This window comes from Apostichopus japonicus, chromosome 16 (genome assembly GCF_037975245.1).
Source record: "Apostichopus japonicus isolate 1M-3 chromosome 16, ASM3797524v1, whole genome shotgun sequence".
In the NCBI taxonomy this organism is placed as follows: Eukaryota; Metazoa; Echinodermata; class Holothuroidea; order Aspidochirotida; family Stichopodidae; genus Apostichopus; species Apostichopus japonicus.
In genome coordinates, this window is record NC_092576.1 from 9,855,755 (window position 1) to 9,877,426 (window position 21,672).

Here is a 21,672-nt window from a genome sequence, read left to right on the forward strand (position 1 = left end):
TGCATTTGCCAGTTTTTAAATGTTGACCGTTAGAGCGTTATTAGACCAATGTGTTTATCTTAGTGTGTAATTAATAATCATATCAGCACACTTCCTTAGTCCGAACTTGGATTGACTCATTTTTACATAATATGGAATAAATATGTTCAACGATGATATTCTGCTGTAATAGTTCAAGTTGAGCTATTGAGTCAAAGTAACTTGATTTACCACTGTAAGTATTTGTAAACGAGAGGAATAATCTATTTAATACTTATGGTAAGAGACAGAGAAGCAAGCAAAGAGGAAGAAAGTAATGATACGGGTATTTTTTTCCTTCTAACAGTACCACCTACATTGATGTTGAAAATCAATGACCATAATACTACGGACAATGTGACTGTCCCCATTAAAAAGGAAACGAACGTGAGCATCACGTGTTTTGCTTCAGACTCAAAGCCAAAAGCAAATATTTCGTGGAGTTATGGCGGCAAAAGTTATTCTGGTGATGCGGATAACCAGACGGTTATGCCTTGTACGGAAATTTCTAAAACAGTTCCAACATCGAATGATACGCCGGTAACTTACACTACAGTTTCAACACTGAATTGTATAGCAACGACGGACCAAAAGGTTGTTTGCACTGCTAGCATTGGTGGGAACAAGACATGGAGTAAAGGTGTCAACATCTCTGTTTTTGGTAACGGAACATTTTTGTATTATGTAACTAGTTTAACGTAGTTTTGTTTATCCGTCTACTGTGTATTGATTTGTATAAACAGAACAATGAAAATAAACACACTGAAAACAAACACACTTATGAATTGAATATAGAAAGACTGGTTGCTAATATTGATAAGTGAGAAAGAAAACAAAATAATTTTCCAAGTTAAGTACTTTTTCGACTCGTTATTGTGGAAAATAGAGAAAACGGTTATGTCTATGTTTCTCGTTTATCTTATTTTACTAACAGGTTAAACTCATTGAAACCCAGTGAATATTCATACACTTATACATATACTTATCATTACACATCATACACTTATCGTTTGCTTTTGCTCGTATATATTGTTCTTGTATATTATACTTGTTCTACCATATACATATTGGTATAGTATTCTATAATATACAACCACACGTTATTTACAGGAACGATTCTTTGTAAGCTTAAAAAACTAGCAAACCAAAATATCAGCGTTAGATGATATGAGATATATATATATATTTATTATTAACAGTTCTCACAGTTAAAAAGCATTTAACAGAAATCTTTTTTCGTTTGGAGATCAATCAATATTTAGACAGTTGCATCAGGAAGCTGGCATTTTGTGAATAGATGATATCATAGTGTCACAGGGAAGTGAAATAGTTTACTTTCGTTTTGCATTTTATTATCATATTTATAAATGCAATATAAACAGTGTTGACTTTGAAACCAGTATCACATTAAGGTTAAGTAAAAAGATCGTTAAGGTTTCAAAGTTTCAACATGATGTTTATAACATCCATTCCAATCAGAGACCATTGATGTTGTAATAAATAAAGAAAACCAAAGTTAAGTAAGGGTGACCGTGTGATGTCACAATAAGATTGAAGACTTAAATTGTTTATGCCTATGATGATAAACATTGTGATATTGGGTACATGAGTTAGTTGGCTGCTTTTGAAGTTTTAATCAAAATAACCGTTATTATACAGACCAATGGTGATGGGTGGGTTTTACTTATCCTTTATGTATACAACCAAACGATACTCCTAGCTAGTACAGTAACTACTGGTGCCACCTGTAACACATGTAACTGTGTTAAGAACACAAAGTAGTAATTACTGATGCAGGGTTGTGGGACATGAAAAGTAGTTGCTGTACCAGCTAAGAGTATAGGCTGATAAAGAACAAAGTTTCTAATGCTGTAATATTGCTATAATTGACCAAGAATCATAATAATCTCTTCAGAGCAGATATCATTGGTTGAATATTTTCTTACCCCCCAAAAACAACAACCCTGGAAAAGTACATGAGTCCAAAAATTACTACGAATAATATATTAATTTATAAAAATGTTAAACTATTATTAACAAAAATGATAACAGATAAAGTATTTCACATATATTGTACTGACACTACATGAAACAAAAGTTAGTACCAGAAATGTCCACGCGAAACAAAAATACAACGTAATCTGTACAGCAAATATAACCACCACAGAGATTGATAATACCAGATTCGCATGGAATATAAGCTCTCATGAATCATCAGTCAAAAGCTTTTATGGATCAAACTCTTCCTCCAATGAATATTATATAATATCATATTCAATAATTCACAAACCGAAAAAGAACTCAGAAAATATAACGTGTACAGTGAAAGACACGTTGTTTGATACAATATGGCAAGTGTGGGAATCATTCAGCTTCGGTAGGTCATTTATGTGGGCTATGTTGTGCACTTCCCAGTTATAAATGTATTTCAAAAAAAGATTATTTGTACCATTGTGTTTTAATTCCACTACCAAATGAAATAATCCTCGGGGAATGAAATTTAGAAACACAATTATGTTGTGAACAAATTACCTATAGGGTTAAGTTATTACATATTTTATTTCTAACTGTCAGAACTTGAATTAGGCTATGTTACAGAACGTATGGTGCATTACATATCATTAACGTTACTTATTTTTTTTTCCTTATAGGTAATTTACATGATGGTTAAGAATATAAAGGATATATTGTAAATATCAATAACACATTGATGTGCAATTACACTTTTCCCTTCAAAATTAAATCAACCACATCGAACACTTTCAAGGTGGAATGTGGAATGATTGTTTTTGAAGTCATTTGTTTGAAAACTCAAGTCATTAAAAAATTCTTGTCAGCCAGTACTTTTTGTCATAAATGCATTTCCCTTTTTGCTTTTGACTAGATAACGATTTGACAACCGAGGGTAAATATGCTTTAACATATCATTAACGTTACTTATTTTTTTCCTTATAGGTAATTTACATGATGGTTAAGAATGTAAAGAATATATTGTAAATATCAATAACACATTGATGTGCAATCACACTTTTCCCTTCCAAATTAAATCAACCACATCGAACACTTTCAAGGTGGAATCAATTGTGGAATGATTGTTTTTGAAGTCATTTGTTTGAAAACTCAAGTCATTAAAAAATTATTGTCAGCCAGTACTTTTTGTCATAAGTGCATTTCCCTTTTTGCTTTTGACTAGATAACGATTTGACAACCGCGGGTAAATATGCTTTAATCTTCTCGCTCAATGGAACAATGGAAATATTTCGATATGATATGAATCCTTGCGAAATATATTAGTTAGATTTCCTTGTTCACTTTCTTTTTCACCTGACCAACTGTGTATTAATGATCTTGTTTAATTGGTTTGAACTGAATCATTGTCATAATAATGTGTAAAAGTTCTTTTTTAGTTTCAACCACTTGAAATATTTGGTATAAACTCCTTACTAAAATTGATTTTCTTTTGTCATGTTGATATTCGTATGTATTTCCCCCTTTGACCAGGCCCTACAACTAACAGAGTCGGTAAGTCCCTCTCTCTTTACCCATTATTTTGCTTTGTTTGCTTGCATAATCAGCATGATATCGTATAAAAACGGTTTCCTGTTTGTAATTATTTATTACTGTCATGGGTATCATCTCCGTGCTAGATCTACGATAGCTCCTAAGTTTAAGTTTATTTTATGATCGCCATAGGACGCATCCCAAACAGATGCAAACCAGACACGGAAAGCAAACAGAAACAATGCCTATTTACTCACAACTTCGTCTGCGGGAACACTTTCTCAATACTGAAAAAACGATATTCGTGGCTAACCAATTTTCCTCGTAAACTTTTTTATGTTAAACGTGTAGATGCAGTTAATCTTGCAAAAGATGATAAGTATCATAAGTTGTTTATATTGCTGTGACTTTATTAACCTTTTAACTTTATGAAAATATCGAATTCAATATTGACATTACTCAAAACTTCTTCTGTGTGAACACTTTCTCAATACTGAAAATATGATATTCGTGACCAACCAATTTTCCTTTTACCTTTTTATGTTAACGTGTAGATGACACTAATAGTGTTACTGATCGGCAAGGTGATAACGGTAAGTATCATAAGTTGTTTATCCTGCTCTCGCTTTATTTACATTTTTCGAAATATCAAAGTCAATGTTCACATTATTTTTCTGAAGCATGAAATTTACACATTGACGTATTATAAGTCTACAAAACTTTATCCTTTTAATCCTACTACAATGTTGACGTTATTTTAATAATCCTTCTCTATTAATCCTACTATAAATTATTACTTTTTTTAATGAAATATGAAATAAACACATTGCCGTATTATAAGTATGCATAATAATATCCTTTTAATCATATTATTATATCATAATAATTGACACTGTTATTTAACTATAACTTAATTGTGTAATATTGGATTGAATTTCAAGTTATAAATATATTCATTGGCCAAGTATATTCTTTCTCTGAAGATCAAAATACAGTGATGTACCTCGTTGTTTTTCTGACTGCTGGCGTTGTCATATTGGGATGTCTATCAATCATTTGGAAGAAACTGTGTTGTAAGTAGATACATTGTCAAGCAAACGTAAAGTAAATCTTGTCCCATATTTCGTGTTATTTCATTATTTCAATAAATTCACATTCATTCGTTCTTATATTTGAAACGTTGACATGTCTAAAACGGATAAAGTTTTACAGAGAAACCACAAAAAAATGAAATACGAATTGTCTACTATGACATATGACATTGCACTATAGTGACGACCACGTTTACGGTAATGTTTAATTCATAGTCTGGGAAAATATTGGGTATAGCAACGAAGACGGATGATTGAAAGTCAACAAAAAGCAGTAAATTGAAATTATATTAACAATTAACAAGTTGTAGAATAACGTGTGACGTGTGTATTTAAAGATTAAACTAAATTAAACAATCCAATTTTTATATCAGCAAAGAATCATTTGAAACATTAGAATGCTTAAAAAAGTTTACGATTGCTCATTTCAGCGCCAAGAACAACTATAACATTCCCGTAAGTTTTCTGTCATTCACGTTTGATGTCACGAGTATTAATTCGTTTCTTTTAAATCATAAGTACTTTCTTTTTATACATACATGTTATTTAATTAAGGATTTATACTATTGTTCACGTTCAGTCGATTAAGATTACTATGTCATTTCATATGTATCCAACAGTTGCCTATTGTAAACTTAGCGCTACACTATATTGCGGTACCTACATCAATACACCTTCTTAATTTTTTTTTTATATTACATTGTTGTTTTAAATATGTGGATGTCTATATCACCTTTTTTTTAAACTAATTAAATTCGTCCACGACCTTATTTTATAAGTAGTTTTCTAATATATTTGCTGTTTAGGAACGGAGCGACATCACCAGACAACCGCTCAACACATGTGATAATGAGTTCAAGAGAATTGCCACCTATTGGATCGAACGGAGCATCATCTTCAAATATTGGTAAGTACTCCCATACAATCTATTAATTCGGTTCATTATCAGCTGACATTGGGAAATTTAATTTTGTGAACATGCAAACTACATAATCGTTAGACCTCATTGAATGAACTGTTGTATTGTCCTGTTAAAGTGAGAGATAAAATAAACACGCTACTTTCTTTTACATAAATGAATATAGCAGAACTAATAAGTAATTAAAATCCAATTAGGATTACATAAAATTACAACCCTTCTTTTGTAACGCAGAACAAATTAGACAAGAGGAAGTGAAGCAAAATCATGAGAACGAAAGTAAATGTTTGGGTGCCGACGATGTAAAGTTAAGTTACCAGCTTTCTGGGGAAGGCACAATGACCTATTGGGAAGGAACCATCTCATCTGGGGACATGTCATCGAACGGTACCAAGGTGATCGCTAAGTCTGTTTCAGGTAACGCACCATCTCTGCCACTTTTCGCTACAAGGCTATAAACGTCTTTCGCAACAACAAATGGAATTTATAGTATATGAATACCTATTGAAATTGATGAGAATAACCATTTTGAAGGGTTAAATAAAGTCTATGAGATATGTTAGGATAGGACTGATGAATATTCTTCACCAAAGTATGAAATGTTAACCTGATTATGTATCCTCCTAAGTCCCAGAACATAGGACACTTATCTCTTTTTCTTTTTATGTATATCTACAGATAATGTAACACTTTCGAAAGAAAAGGCTTAGCATAATGTATCCGACATAATTGCGTAGTTAACCTATTGCGTGTTCAATATATTTAAATTAATATGTTTAACCTCCAATACTTCCTTTGTTTGAACAGAAAGTGCTCGTATGAAAGAGATAATGAGCTTTAGAGCTTTGGCGAAAGCTCTCATCACGTTGCCAAAGCATGAGAACATCGTTGACATACTAGGAATGTCACTTGAAGACGGTAAGTCCCCCCCCCCCCCAACCTCTCTACATTACTCGCTATACCCTCGTGCGATTGTACATGATATGTACTCTACACCTCTATGTACAGGAATCACAAACTTTAGAATGAATTATAGGTTTTTCTTCTAGTTTTATAATTGCCTGTATCATGACATATGGCCTTAAATGAGTTCTCATCCGGCAAAAAAATTATGTCATATGTCATAACACAATAAACATCACCTATGTGAAATTATTTTTTTTTCTCCTCAGTGCCTTATTTAATTTACCAAGAATATATCGAAATGGGTACATTAAAGGATTTTTTGATGAGAAATTATCAACAATCGTCCTCCGGGAATTCATATAAGCAGGCGATACCGGACTACGATAAGAACTTACAGTTAACCACGTTTGCAGCTGATATTTGCGAAGGAATGGTCTTTCTAGCCAAGGAAACTGTAAGACTTACTAAAATATTGCTTATTTTGTATATGTTTCTTTGCTCCCCTTCATAAGTTGATTATTATTTTATGTTAAAGAGAAGAAGAAAAATCCAAACTGATCCACACAAATTCGAAATACATGAAATCATAAGGAGTCATTTTGGAATTGATGAAAATTGTTATAACGCTGATGAGTAACCGCTTTAATTATGCACGTGGAGTTAAATGTTTAACTTGCCAGTTTTCAAAGGTCTCTGTAGTTGTATGAACAGAGGTCAGGGCGGGAGGGGGGGGGGGGGACTTTTCAAACATGTTTAGTCACAAATGCTACTTAGTAAACTATGTTCAAAGTGTAAAATTATCTTTTGTAAAATTTGTTAAACAGTTACTTGTACAGATTTTAAGTATTTTATAAGTAGAATGTTAGGACCAATCTGATTTGGAAAGTGAGAACCAACTCACATGTTACATTGTGACTGGTGTTCTTGGTAAAACTAATCTCTGATGATGTTAAACCAGGTGCATGGTATTCTCTGCTATCACCAGAGTCTCCTCTTTTCCAATGAAATATTTGTCCTCTTTGACTTTTGATCTAACAGTATCGCCATCCGGGTTTATCAGCAAGGAAAGCTCTACTCAGTACTACAGGAAGATGCAAATTGTACGATTTTTGGCCTGCGGACCTAGCCACAGATGTTATAAGCCACATATTAGCAAAGGTACTTCACACTGCTAACCAGTGACCTGCCACGTTGTCACGTTGTTATGAACGTATTATGTGAATTTACTAGATGGAACAATATTTTTGAAGAAAATGTCATTTAGTGAAAATGACACCTTACTGAACTACATTCTTTTTAATTCTGTTAAAAATGGGTTGTTCTAAAGTGTGTCCTATTTATTTCATGATAACGCAATAACGATGCCAATGCCAGTCTCATTTATTTATGACGTTGCAGTTATATATAAGTTTTCATTGAACAATCATGTAGTATGTGATGTAAATATGCATGTATTATTTCCAAAAACGACTTTATTTGTTCTACTGCTTAGAACATTCCACCAATAGCATGGCTTGCTCCTGAAACAGTGTTTATGGGCCAGTATTTGGAGAAGTCAGACGTTTGGAGTTTTGGCGTTGTCTTGTGGGAGATCTTCTCTTTAGGTAGGCGCAAAAAAGTTTTCTTTTGCTAAAGGTAAATGTTCCTGATTATCAAAAAATTGAACTTAAGAGAAACTCTGGTGTGTTGAAACAATTAAACAACATGTTAAAATGAGCCTTTTTTTTATATACAGACAATAATATTGATGAGAACCTTAGACATATGGGAGTTAGAGAAAGTGTTTGGTTGATTTTCGATGCTATATATATATATATATATATATAGACGTATAAAATATTTTGTATTGATAGCATATTGATCAGGAATGAAATCTAATCTCCATTTAAACCACAATAGATCAATATGGTTTTGGCTTTTAAACTCCATAAATGAAGAATTAATATTTCAATCAAAAGTTGAGGAAAATATAATTATATTATCCTCAGGGGAAACACCATTTGGAGGTCTAACCTGTGCTGAGATCGAGAGCAAATTGAGACGGAAGGATTACTTGGAACAACCAATGGCGTGTGCAGGAGGAATGCAAGTATCATTTCTTGTGATGCGATAAGAAAAATACTAAAAATTATATTAAAAATTTGTTTTAAAGGGAAGGTGATTTGCCTCTCCTTTAAGAATGATTATGTTGACATTTAACTTATGCATCAATGCCATTATTCATTTTATCATGACACTATGACAAGAAGGCCTACAAATGTGAAACTCTAACTCATTAATATTTGTTTTTATTATAATTATACATTAATCATGGCAAAGTGTTGCAGTACATTATCTAGTTAGGAAAGTACATCTACCAACACAGACTGATCGGAGAATGTGATACAACTTGTAGAGCGTTGTGGACAAGGCAGTGGACTTTTATCTAAGGTTTACATGTTCGAGTCCTGACCAGATCATTACGTCGTGCCCTGTGTCAATGTACATCCATTGCCTCTTTGCACATAGGCGTATAGATGGGGACTTGCGAGGTAATATGTAAATATAGTTGCGTGCGCTGCACACTATGGGAGGTTATCCAGGGGACACGTACATGTGGTGCACTGGGGTACCACAGGAGGGATTGCTTGAATTGTGCAAACCTTGGTGTGAGCGTGTGACAAATTACCAGGGGGTTAAGTGTTATAAAGTCATGTGAGGGGGCATTGGCCTCAAACAAGACTGCAAACCTTTAACTTCAAGTTTTAACTTTTAAGAGTAAATATCATATATTGCAGTTGAACCTCCTCTTTGTAATCTTTAGATATGGTGCTATGCTGTCAATGTGGAAACCAGCAATAGACGAACGACCCTCTTTCGCGAGCCTACAAATGACTCTCCAAGGGTTTTTGAACAGCATGAGAACAGTAAGTTTCAACATAAGAATAGATAATTGGTATATTAACATCATTATATTTCACTTGTGTAGAAAAAAAAAACAATTCAAGCATGTTTGATAACACATGACTTATATAAATAGAAATGAAAATGATAAATGGTTACTGCTTTGAAGTAATATACAGCTCATATATTAATTTTTGTGATAAATTCTTCTACATGGATAGGTAAAAAAATAACTCCTTGGGCATTCTCGTTGCTGAAATTCACTTTTCATAGCCTTTTATATCAGGAAAAATACAAATTGTATGACAGATATTAGAACATTCTTTTGAGATATGAATGAAAGAAGTAACGATCATATCATGTTATTTTGTTGTTTTACTACGAATACATCAACATGTTTGGGTAGGGGGCTGGGGAGGGAGGCAGGCTGGCACAAATAGACACTGATATTAAAATTGGCTGTTTTTGTTATTATATGTATATGGATTCTTGCTACACAAATAAATATCCAAACACGATGGTACAAATTTCTAAAATGTACCGAACATCTTTTTCGTTTTCTTGTACTTTTTTTTTCTAGTCATGTAATGCTGCTGAAGAAGAACCAAGTTATTTTAGCTTGGACAAAGATTCCTCGGATGATGATTACATTGAACACATTTTATGACGTTAGATTGAAAAATTTGTCTCGAAAGAAGAGAAGATTGTATTAATTAATTGAGAAAATTAATTGAGAAACATTATTATTGCTAATCTGCTAATAATATACATATATAAATCTATTTACGAGGTTAAGGGTATATCTTGGGCCTTCTTTCAATATAATCACTGCAATAACAAGTAATGCTTTTAACGAATGTTACTTTTACATCTAGCAAGAAAACACTAAAATTACAATGGGCTACACTAATTTTGTTTTATCTTTTCCTACGTACAATTTATTTAAGTCGTGGAATATTCGAAGCTATTGTTTGGTCATTTGTTTCCACATCACGTTTTACAAACCAGTGAGCTTAAAAATTAAAAAAAAAAATCTGTTTAAAATTCACGCTCAAATGTTTCCAGAGGTTGTAAAACTCATATCAGTTGATAAAATAAAATATATGAAAAAGCTTATTAAGCCAGAGATAAATTGATGAGAGAAATTTTATTTGCAAAGAGAACTAGTCTAATACAACTTCTTTAGAATTTTAAATGATGAATAGTTATGCTCGTTACTATGTTATGTTGGTATGTTAGGATGCTTGTCCTTTCAGAATATCTGACTAACCTGAATATTAATTTGAATAAGAGTCAGTAACTCTAAAGTTACAAACTTGATATATGCATCATGTAATATTTCATCGTATAATTGTTAATGTGGTTGTTATATTTGAGAAGACATAATGTAAAGTATAACACTATATCATGCCATTAAGATTTGCAGTAGATTTACATGTACATCAGTTGCATTAAGTTAGACTGTATAGCTTCCTACATTTAAGGTACATGGTACATCTATTTCCTGGTAAGATTTTGTTGGCAAGATATCGACAGGATATGCCCCTGTCATCCATATATTTTCAGTTTCGGTTGATGAAATATATTTATAAAAGGGATTTTTGCTGAAGGGACATAACTATTATTGTGATAAGTGTTATCGACGTTCAAGTGCACAATCCTCACATTGAATTTAATCGTTTAGCTGTTTTATAGTTGATCTTTGGAAGTAATTATGTTGTAAAATCTTCATAACAGCGTGAGATATATTCTCCACAGTTAAAAATACTTCTAAAATTATAAGTGTTCTCCTTCAGTCTGTTTATTACTATCATTTTGCAGCAGCCGCTTTAATAAGGGATTAAGCCTGTAAATATATTTTACTGTCATCAAGACTAAGTTTGATCTTGTCTTGAATTTTACTAGTGAATATATTAATTAAAATATTAACAGAGCGGTATTTTTGTAATTGATTTCTGTCGTTTATGTTAAAAGAAGGAAATGACTTAAATGGCCTCCCATATACTTTCAATGTATCAGCAATAGTAAAATAACGTCATTTGGTGTCATTTTAGGACTAATCGTAATGCAAATGAACTGAGATTTCCATTTACCATTTTCTTGTTTATCTTTTCATCTTAGTTTCGTCGCTTCTATAATTTACAGAAACGAAAGACAGCTATCATATATGATATATTCTCTTTCTCACATGATAAACGACAGAATGATGATAAATATGTTTCTTAAATACCGTCGTAAAGAATGTGTATGTTTTTGGGATCTTAAATTGAATTTCGTCCCTTCTACCAATGAACGGCATATTTTCATGGATACTAAACACGGTATACACGTAAAAGTATGTGATAACACAGTTATTCGGCACACAATTACATAACAATTCCAGATACTGAAAACATGAAAGGACTAATATGACGAATAGTGTTTATAGAACAAATAGTCTGATATGCCCTGTTCGTGATTACTATGATTATTACCTTTAATATTCTTTTGTTTACCGCACATCCTGCTTAATATTTGGTATGCCTGAGGTTGAAAAAAAGTTGTGAAATGTAATCAACATTGTCAACAATATGATTTTGTCTTGAATGATTCTGCATCACCTGGGGACATGTACGTATGTATTCTCTAACCTGAAATACAATAAACACCATTGGCGATCCTCAAGTTGATTGGTACTTTTGTTAATTAAGAAAGTACACCGAAGTAACCAGGTTGTTTTGTACGGTTTTTTAATATCTTTAATTTGAAGTAAAGAAAAGTAAATTAGCGGCGTAAAGAGATGTATTTCATGAAAATACCAGGCAAGACGGAATGATATATATTTTTCGAATAATGAATGTTAACGATATGATCCCAAACTCAAGTTATGATATGCAATATGTAATGGATGTGTTATGAATATGTACATGTATAGAATCATTTTATAATCAGCTTGACTTCCATCACATGATCAATTAACTGAATAATTTTACCTTTAATTTGCAGAAAGTCCACCCAATACACATAGAGAACAAAGTTACTACTGTAAATCTTAAAGTTTTGTAACAAAGTAAACAATGAATCGTGCTATAAATCGGTAGCATGTGCTATTAGGATTACAGTAAAAACTGAGGATATGTGTAATTCCAACAAATCAAGTTGTTGGGATTTGTTGGGATTACACATATCCTTAGTTCTTATTGTAATCCTTATTAAACATGCTACCGATTTATCAGCACAATCCAGTTTTTACTGTGGTACAATTTCTTTAAGATTTACAGTAGCTATCTCTGTGTGAATCGGTTGAAAAGTCAATGGAAACGATTATATCACATTTATTAAGAGCTAAGCACATCACAAGAAACAACTTGCTGTGACATTTCTTCCACTGTAAGCTTTAAAAGAGGGAAATATCAACGTAGATGTCGAAAAACGCATACTGTGTCGAAATTACCTCACAAGAAGTATCTTAATGCTTTTATAAGACATGACATATTGTTTTAACTAATGTGTCACGTCTGTGTAGCAAATAAACAAATTGTTTAGAAATTGTAACGGTCTTAATAAGGCATTTAGTATATAACAGTACTTGTGTTATTATTTTTATATTATTATTATACTAGTGTTATTCATCATAATTATCGTAATCATGTGCCATCTATATCTCCAGTGACAGAGAAGCATATGGACAGTCAATTCGGGTGAACATTAATTAAGGAACTTGAATACTGTGTTCAAGAGTTATGACAAGAAGATAATGAGCTTTCAGGTTTACAGGGCTTTAACGAAAAGAAGAAGAAAAAATACTATTCAACATTGTGTTTGTTTATCAGTTGTATTGTATCAAATATGTGTACATAAACTTTCAGTTCAGGGTCCACCATAAAAGCAAAGCAATTGCTTTATGGCTTACACTTAAAAATTCGTAATATATTTTGGCTTTAGAGAGACGGTGGACTGTCGTGAATTCATGCTGTCACAAGGTAGGACCGTTCTGGTATTGACTATAGTAAGTGATCGATGGTTCAAGCGGATCATGAGCATCACGAATGGTACACAGTTCTTTTAAATGGCTTCCATATAAATATCGCGTTGAGGTCACTACTCGATACAATATAATCTCCTAATATGTTCCTTAACTCATCTGGGACAGTCGGGACGCTTTCAGAGCACTCATACTGTCAGTATGGGCAGTAGGGATATCATGTTTCTATCGGATAAAGGTTAGGAACTGTTTGTACTGTCAATATACCAGTGGTTTGAAGCATGATATGGGAGGACAGTTTAGAGAGGTGGTGTTAGCATTAGGGAAATTGTCCCAACTGGCTGGTTCTTTACAATATCGAACTTCCTGCTAATTTATGTCTTTCGTTATGGAAACAGTGTAGGAGAATGCATTAATCAATCGACAGAATTTATTCTATATTTCCGTTCAATTTTGCTCTTTGAATGTTATATCCTTTTATTGGTATTCAGTGAAAGCACCGCAGCATGCATGTTATGATGAGAAATGAGAAATGTATGTTATGTACTTTCATAAAAATATCGGAGACTTATAATTTAGTCCTTGCATTAATCTTCTTGAGAGACAGCCTACTGAGATTTTGGAGAATTTTTTTTTTTTATATATAGGGCGTTACAGTTTTACCAATGGGATGTTCAGTTACATAGGATATCAATAATTATAGGAGTTTTGTTTTTAATAATACTAAACTATAATAGTTGAAAGGTATTGACTGTAATTACTAGTTATATAGGTGATGAAACAAGTGGCACATATTCTTTACGATTCTGTATTTGTAATGTGATTTGACTAAACTTTGAAGACACTAAACTTTGAAGACACTTTATTCACATGGGTTTGTTACATCGTTTGGGACAGTGCTCCGACATGGACACAAGGTGTGAGGATGGCCTTACAAGCAATTCTGGCTTCACGTTTATATGATGTCATATAGTAATACAACTTTATACTGTTTATCACACGAGAGAAAGACAACATTTTTGAATGCAATTATCATACAAGTCGATCTTTGAAAATCATGCATCTCTGTCGTTTTATCGTGAGAACACTTTAAAGGAAATCCTTCCAAAGCGATCATACAATAGGATATAAAATATAAAAGATGGATAAGCTAATCTCTCGTCGTGATACACACAGAGTTTTCTAGACCAAAACATGAATAATGTAATGGATGAATTGCAAAATGCAAAGATGTTTGTAACTTTGGTCTTCTTTATCATTTCTCCTACATCCCGGTGAAAAATGATGAAAATGTTGAAACGTGACCTCTCCTCGATTTGCATCTCTCTTCACAGACCTGACTTCCTTTCAAATATCTATAGCAAATAGATAACCTCAAGACATAAATGAATGACACATTACAATTTTTTTTAATTTTCATGTTTATTTTTTGTCTCTGGAACATAAATAAAAAACAGGATTGCTTAACGAAATTCTTTAGACACCAAATTGGGCTGTTTCTCTTCCGAGAGCATATCTGGTCGTCTTTTAATTTTGTGAGGAAATTCTATTACATTACCGTACAGATTAAAAATGACTTTATGCCATTTCAAAATGTTTAACGTGTTTCAAGTAAAGAAAGTGTGATGAACTTAGTTAATAACATTGATCCAGGGTGAATAACATCTAAAGATAAAGAATTTGATTCGGATATTTCGCAGATATGGAAACGACAGTACTATGACCTATTTCTCTAAGATTTGGCTGATCACAAGTAATAATGTTGTCAAGAAATGCACAAAATGAATTATTATGTATTGCATTAATACTTATATCGTCATACTTTGTAATTGATAGAAGAATAAATGGGATAATTACTAGCACAATGTAATACATTTAATATACAAATGGTTCTACAATACCCAGTACTATTTTTACTTTCTTATGAGATTATTTAATTCTTATTTGTAATAGTTTCATTAACACAACTAATATAACGTTACGTGAAAATCATGTGATATTAATAATGGTCTGATGTTGCTCTGTACAAGATGGCCTGTCAGAAGAAATCACTTAGCCATGTAGATCTTAACATTAGGATATGTAAATACTTTCTGAAAAGTTTCATCATTATAACAACATTATTAGTTGTTTGTTGACTGCTGTGGTTGTATCATATGTTACATCTTAGTACAGTCATTTTTTTAATAGTTTTTTTCCTTTGCTAATAACTACAGTTCCATCTCGGCTGCTGTTTTTGTCCCTGTTCCAGCTCCATGGAACAAAGTTTCATAATTATGACAACATTATTATTTTTTGTTGGCTGCTGTGGTTGTTTCATGTGTTACATCTTAGTACAGGCATTTTTTAATAGAGTTTTTCTCCTTTGCTAATATATACAGTTCCATCTCGGCTGCTGTTTTTGTCCTCGTTCCAGCTGCATGGTACAAAGTTTCATAATTATGACAACATTATTATTTTTTGTTTGTTGCTGTGGTTGTTTCATGGGTTACATCTTAGTACAGTCATTTTTTCAATAGAGTTTTTTTCCTTTGCAAATAACTACAGTTCCATCTCGGCTGCTGTTTTTGTCCCTGTTCCAGCTCCATGGAACAAAGTTTCATAATTATGACAACATTATTATTTTTTGTTGGCTGCTGTGGTTGTTTCATGTGTTACATCTTAGTACAGGCATTTTTCAATAGAGTTTTTTTCCTTTGCAAATAACTACAGTTCCATCTCGGCTGCTGTTTTTGTCCCTGCTCAAGCTCCATGGAATAAAGTTTCACAATTATGACAAGATTATTATGATCATTGACTGCTGTGGTTGCTGCATGTGTTATATATATATGTGTGTTAGTACAGTCAGTTTTTAATAAAGCTTTTTCCTTTGCTAATAATTATAGTTCCATATCGGAGGCTGCCTTGTCCTTGTTCCAGCTCCATGAAAAGATGAAGAATCCCTACATATATTTATCGTCAAAATAAGCAACTGCAAAAAAACAAAGGAAAGTTTCATTAAGCTATAATCTCAGCATACTATAGTACATTTCATACATAATCCAAGTCTTATAACTCCATCCTTTTTACTACACTGATTCAGTCTGTATGCTGACAATTATACAACAAACAAACTAGACCTCTCTGCCTCAACTCTGTCCTGACTAATTAAACACGAAATGAGGCAATCGCCATCAAGAAAGGAAGACTCCTCTTATAATAAATATTCATTATGCTTAAAATCGGGATTGTTAATACTGTCCTTTTCTCGTATTGATTGTATGAGAAGTCTAAATATGTTTTTTATATAAAAAAAAATAGGAACTGTTTATACTGTCAGTACGAACGCTTTCAAGCATGTTATGGGAGGACAGTATATAGTGGTATTAGCATTAGAATCAGATCAAGGTTAGGAGCTGTTCATACTGCCAGTACAAGTGCTTTCAAGCATGATATGGGAGAACAGTATAGAGTGGTATTATCATTAGTAAAATAATCTCAATTGGCTGATTGCATATGCAAGACTGTGTTGAGAGTAGGAGCAAAGAAGTGAAATGTATGTTTTCAGTCCTTATACAATAGACATGCAACACTTTTCCCCAGAATATATGAATGACTAAAAATATGTTGAAGGCAATTTATTGCATTATGTTCACAGCAGATGTGTTAAACAGTTCAGTTACATTTCACACATAGCAAACCATCGTCATGGTTACATATCAACAATGACACGAGTATCCAGTCCTATAGACTAGATTTGATGGAAGAACCTTAAATATATTTCCAGGACAGTTACTTCAAACGAAAGTGAAAAACTAAAATGATTGCAATTGTTGGGGAGGGGGATTAGGAGGAGGGTGGAGGTGAGGGTGGTGCTCGGGGACAATAAGGAAGCCAGTGAAGTATATGACAGTTGACTATTTTAGAGGTTGCTCAATAAAACTTTCGGGGATGTTCTGTATCCCTTCATAACACATCAGTATAGCATTTTGCATGACAAAGACAATTTTTGTAAGATATTTTTTGGATCTAACACAGCAGAGCGAATGAGTTCATCATGGTGGCAATTCAACTGGAAATTCTTTTACATTTCTTTATAACATTTGCTTCACTCAGTCAAAGTAGAAAGTATTAGAAAAAAATGGATTTTGCGACAGAACGCTATACATATAGAAAACATTGGCAGCTAAGCAAACAGAACAAATATCTTACATGTATTTTCTCCCAAAAACTTCAACAAGAAAATTATAAAAGGTATGAAAAGCTATTGATGAACATCTGCAATGATGAATATACAGACCAACCACTGGGAGAGACTGCCTTGGAGAATAGGTTACATTCAATGCACAAGATCTCATGTTAGAAAGAAAATACACAGATGGGGTTTCAACTAACCTTGTGGAATATGTTCCTCGTACAGAGAATGATCGCACTTTATGACAACTGAATATTTAAGGAAGGAAAGAGTCCTATTGACATAGGTTTCTAGAGGTTTAAACTCGCTCTTGGCTCCCTCATCACCGGACAAAAAAAATGATATGCTTGACAATTAAGATGGAAATGAAAAGACTAATTGTAATGAAATATGCATCAAATTTGCTATTGATCATGGGTTATAAAGTTGTATTCTCAAACAATTTTGAGATAGGACATCCTATACATGTTATATATTTAGTGTAACAAAATATCAAAATTCGAATTAAAATCAGGTTTTTGTCCATAAGGGAATTATCAGTTGTAGATTATAGCATTTAAAAGCATGCATATGACACCGAGGCATTAAGAATGGTTAAAAATGACAAATTTAGAAATCCACCTGTTTCGAGTATGCTAAAAATAAAGAGAACAAAAATTCCTAAGGAGATCAAATATATTGTAACGTCTAGGTAACGTTGTAAGACACAACCTGCAGATTTATTTTAGTTTGACTATTTTAGGAAAGCATTTAAAACTTTGACTTACTTAAAATGGTCGAATTAAGAATGTGGACCGAATACTCCACAGGCTACCCTTTCAGTTAAACTCAATTCATTAATCCTTCAGTACTGCTTTAAGTGCAAACAAAAAGAAAACAGTAGAAACTAGAAATTGGCAAAATTAATAAAGATAACTCTACGTTACGTTTAACATTGACACAGAGACTTAATCAAATTGTATTGAAAGTTTCATTCGTCTCTAATTTAGACATTCTCGCAGGGCTTACCATTCTCATAGTTCAGAACATATTTCTACATCTCTATTAAGACCGAGAAATAACATTTATTAAAATAGCAATTGATTTCCATACAATAGATGATGGTAGTCGAAGAACGGAAAACATATAAAGTACAATTAATATCATCATATTTCCGCATATCTTGAGTAGCTCCAATAAGAAGGCTTACAGTAACTTCAAATAATATCACATGTAATTGAGTTATACTCGATACTGCGGAAGCGTTGAATTGAAACTGTTATGTACCTTGTCTTAACAGCATTTATAGCGGCCATGTTGTCAAATCGTAAAAAAAAGAGAAGAACTATTGGCTGATTTATATTGAGAAACAAATACCTCATCTTTCAATTGCATAAAACAAACGTACACGAGTCACTGTGTCGAAACTTCGTCACACCAAACATTAGTTAACTCCGATGCAAGATTGTGTTACAAACCGTTGATTTCAACCAGATGTCTCTTAGTATAATTGCTGCCATGAGTCTTCTAAAACCATCGTACGTAAAGTTAATTCTGTTGAGCTGAATAGATTATATCATCCAGGATAGAGATAGTTCCTTCACATTTATCACTTTCATAATTATCTTTACTAGAATATTATTTCTTTTTCGCGTCTCCAGATAAACATTCAAATGTTACGTTGTCCAACATGCATCGCAACGTCAGGTTTGTCCCCTATGTTACTTTATGAATTCCTGATTTCAAAGAATATCACAATAATTATTGTCCACAGTAGAAATTTTATCACCCTGTTTCTAACCATCATTGCTAGATTTTTCATATCCTCGACAATCCGTCTTTAGTTCCTGTGTAACTCGTTTAGCAAATATATATTATTTGTTATAGTTTATGTTCGTCTGCAGTTTTCTTTATAAGCTTTCAGCATTTTGATTTTTCTCTTTCTTGGTCAAACAGATACTGACAAACACATCTGATATAAATCGTTGTTGCCAACACCGATATTCATCGGTATTAGACGTATGATTTATGCTAAAAGTCGGAGAGGTGCCCCTAAAATGCGAATCAAAGTCTTCCATCCATAACACGAATTTGAGAAAATGTAAAAAAACACTAAACTGCAGTAATTATAATGTAATACATTTGATATACGCTGTACAACTTGCACATTGATATTCAGCTAAGCAAGAGACACTAACGTACAAAGGGGAATTAGGCAATACACGGAAGCAATGCATTGCAAGGCAGATAAAAGGTTGTTCTTCACACATTAAGCGCAAAACGAAAATACAATATAGTTAAAGACAAAATGAAACTCTATCAAAATATTACAATACAAAAAAGCAAAAGTAAAAGGATAACGATAAAAATAAATGCTCTCATACGTTTAATAGGCTAATTTAAACGGATGAAAGCCCCATGAAGCGATAAAAAGAAAAGGAAAAAATCAGGTTTATTTGACGAAACTGAAAACCTTTTGATTAGGAGAGGTACAAACAATACGGTAGCTTAAAGGTTTAACTTGATTAGATAAGAGTGATAGAATATTATCAATTAATGATACTTTGGTATCTATTGCACGCCGATCTTAGATATTCAAGCAAAATAAGTCAAATAATCACAAGAGACAAGCATCGGCGTAGGAGTTAAGCTAAGCCATTAGTCAGAGTGACTACCAATTAATAGCCAGTCTGTAAAACCAGTGGTTACCTGTTTATAAAAACATCAGAATAGTCTTAGAATTATGTAAAAAAATTCGCAAATTCTGTTCCGTTATCATGTTCATGTTGTGCATTGTCAATGACAGTTAGACGAGTACTGGCCTAACGTCGATTTCTTTGCAAAATTTAGTATGTTTAAAGGTATGCTGTATGGGCTCCAAATATGCTAGATATTCAAATATGGTCACCTTTGGTCAAAATTTTTAAACTGGTTTTATTACAACCTTCGAGGGATATTCTCTCACTGGGACAATTCAGTCATCTTGTGTGCTCATTTAGAATGTCTGAGAACAATTTGAAAAGTAAAGACTTCCAGAAAAGTACTTTTTGAAAACTTCTAGCAATAGTAGCGTGCTATAATTTTGCTATAATTTACTGACTACCATCACAATTACATGAAATCGACAATACTGTTAAAGGGGACACATGATATCTTTTAGCGAAACTGAAACCTTTTTGATTAGGAGAGGTACAAACACTACGGTAGCTGTTAGGTTAAATTGATTAGGCAAGAGTCACTGTGACAGAATATGATCAATAACTGATAATTGTGTAGCTAATGTACGCCGATCTTAGACAAGCAAAATACTATTAGGAAATACAACAATATATCTGTCTTATTATTATTATTAATATATATATTATCTTTATCATATTTATTAAAGAACTTCAATGGAAAAGCCCAATAATGTAGGACTGAGGGATTATGGAAGGAAGGAAGGGAAAGGGGGGGGGGGGAGACAAATCCCAAGAGTGGTATCCTTCTATTCAAATTGGATAATCAGTAAGATAACAAGTGGGAAATACTAAAGAGCGCCATCTATTTGCTGCCTCGCTAAACAGAGCCTCATCTTGTTAAAATAACAAGTAGGAAAAGGGTTGTTGGGTGATAAGGGTACACCATACCATTATTGCACATCTGTCTCATACCTCTATGAAACATGAGTGGTTGTACATAAGGGGATGCATACTAATAGGAAATAATGAAGAGAGCCATCTATATTGCTCCCTCGCTAAACAAAAACTCATCTTGTTAAAATAATTGACTGCAGTGTCCTTTGGAAGATGGAACGCTTTGATTGTCCATTCTGTACAAAATATGAGAGTTATTTCAACAGCAAGAAGGTTACATTTGCTTAACCCTGTTTGTCTTCTTACGTTTATGAACACAGACTGATAACAAACGATAAGACTATAGATGCATATTTGGCACCCTTTGTCTTTGTCAGTTTGAGCAAAGTTCGTGCCGTATCAATAATTGGGGGAGTGTGTTGGAATAGCTGGATTTGTGTTGGAGTGCGGCTGGTGGTATTTATACTAGATCACAATATTGTCGTTATGTGTTCGCCTTTTTAATTGAAGCAACTGGTCATTAGCATCGACTACGTGTTACAATAACTTGTGGGTTGTAGTCCGTTAGTTCATTAGGAGGAAGCTTAATGATAAGTGCGACTCATTATCCGATTAATAGACGGTTAATATGCATAAGATGGTTTGCAATAACAGTAACATTCCTC

The 21,672-nt window shown here is 33.0% G+C and overlaps 1 protein-coding gene and 2 long non-coding RNA genes across 3 annotated transcripts; 2 read left to right on the forward strand and 1 right to left on the reverse strand.

The window, feature by feature from the left end:
• LOC139982565 (uncharacterized) lies at positions 1 to 3,236 on the forward strand. Its single transcript, XR_011798202.1, has 3 exons — positions 1 to 679; positions 2,903 to 2,923; positions 3,212 to 3,236. It is a non-coding gene; the product is annotated as an uncharacterized lncRNA (long non-coding RNA).
• A 178-nt stretch (positions 3,237 to 3,414) lies between these two features.
• On the forward strand, positions 3,415 to 11,963 carry LOC139982564 (tyrosine-protein kinase transmembrane receptor Ror-like). Its single transcript, XM_071995467.1, has 13 exons — positions 3,415 to 3,540; positions 4,074 to 4,112; positions 4,503 to 4,592; positions 5,042 to 5,066; positions 5,417 to 5,517; positions 5,764 to 5,946; positions 6,337 to 6,447; positions 6,702 to 6,889; positions 7,474 to 7,593; positions 7,928 to 8,039; positions 8,424 to 8,520; positions 9,239 to 9,341; positions 9,899 to 11,963. The coding sequence occupies exons 3-13, from the start codon at positions 4,517 to 4,519 to the stop codon at positions 9,983 to 9,985; spliced, it is 1,203 nt and encodes a 400-aa protein (XP_071851568.1). The 5' UTR covers positions 3,415 to 3,540; positions 4,074 to 4,112; positions 4,503 to 4,516; the 3' UTR covers positions 9,986 to 11,963.
• A 3,524-nt stretch (positions 11,964 to 15,487) lies between these two features.
• Positions 15,488 to 17,717, reverse strand: LOC139982566 (uncharacterized). The gene is made up of 2 exons (XR_011798203.1): positions 17,657 to 17,717; positions 15,488 to 16,253 (listed from the first exon to the last, which is right to left on the reverse strand). It is a non-coding gene; the product is annotated as an uncharacterized lncRNA (long non-coding RNA).
• Between the last annotated feature and the right edge of the window lie 3,955 nt (positions 17,718 to 21,672).

Excerpts from the sequence above, each read along its gene's own strand:
- LOC139982564 (XM_071995467.1), top strand. The coding sequence starts at position 4,517 with ATGTACCTCGTTGTTTTTCTGACTGCTGGCGTTGTCATATTGGGATGT. Across the intron at positions 5,518-5,763 it reads AGCATCATCTTCAAATATTG|AACAAATTAGACAAGAGGAA; the intron begins GTAAGTACTCCC and ends TTTGTAACGCAG. Across the intron at positions 5,947-6,336 it reads GATCGCTAAGTCTGTTTCAG|AAAGTGCTCGTATGAAAGAG; the intron begins GTAACGCACCAT and ends TTGTTTGAACAG.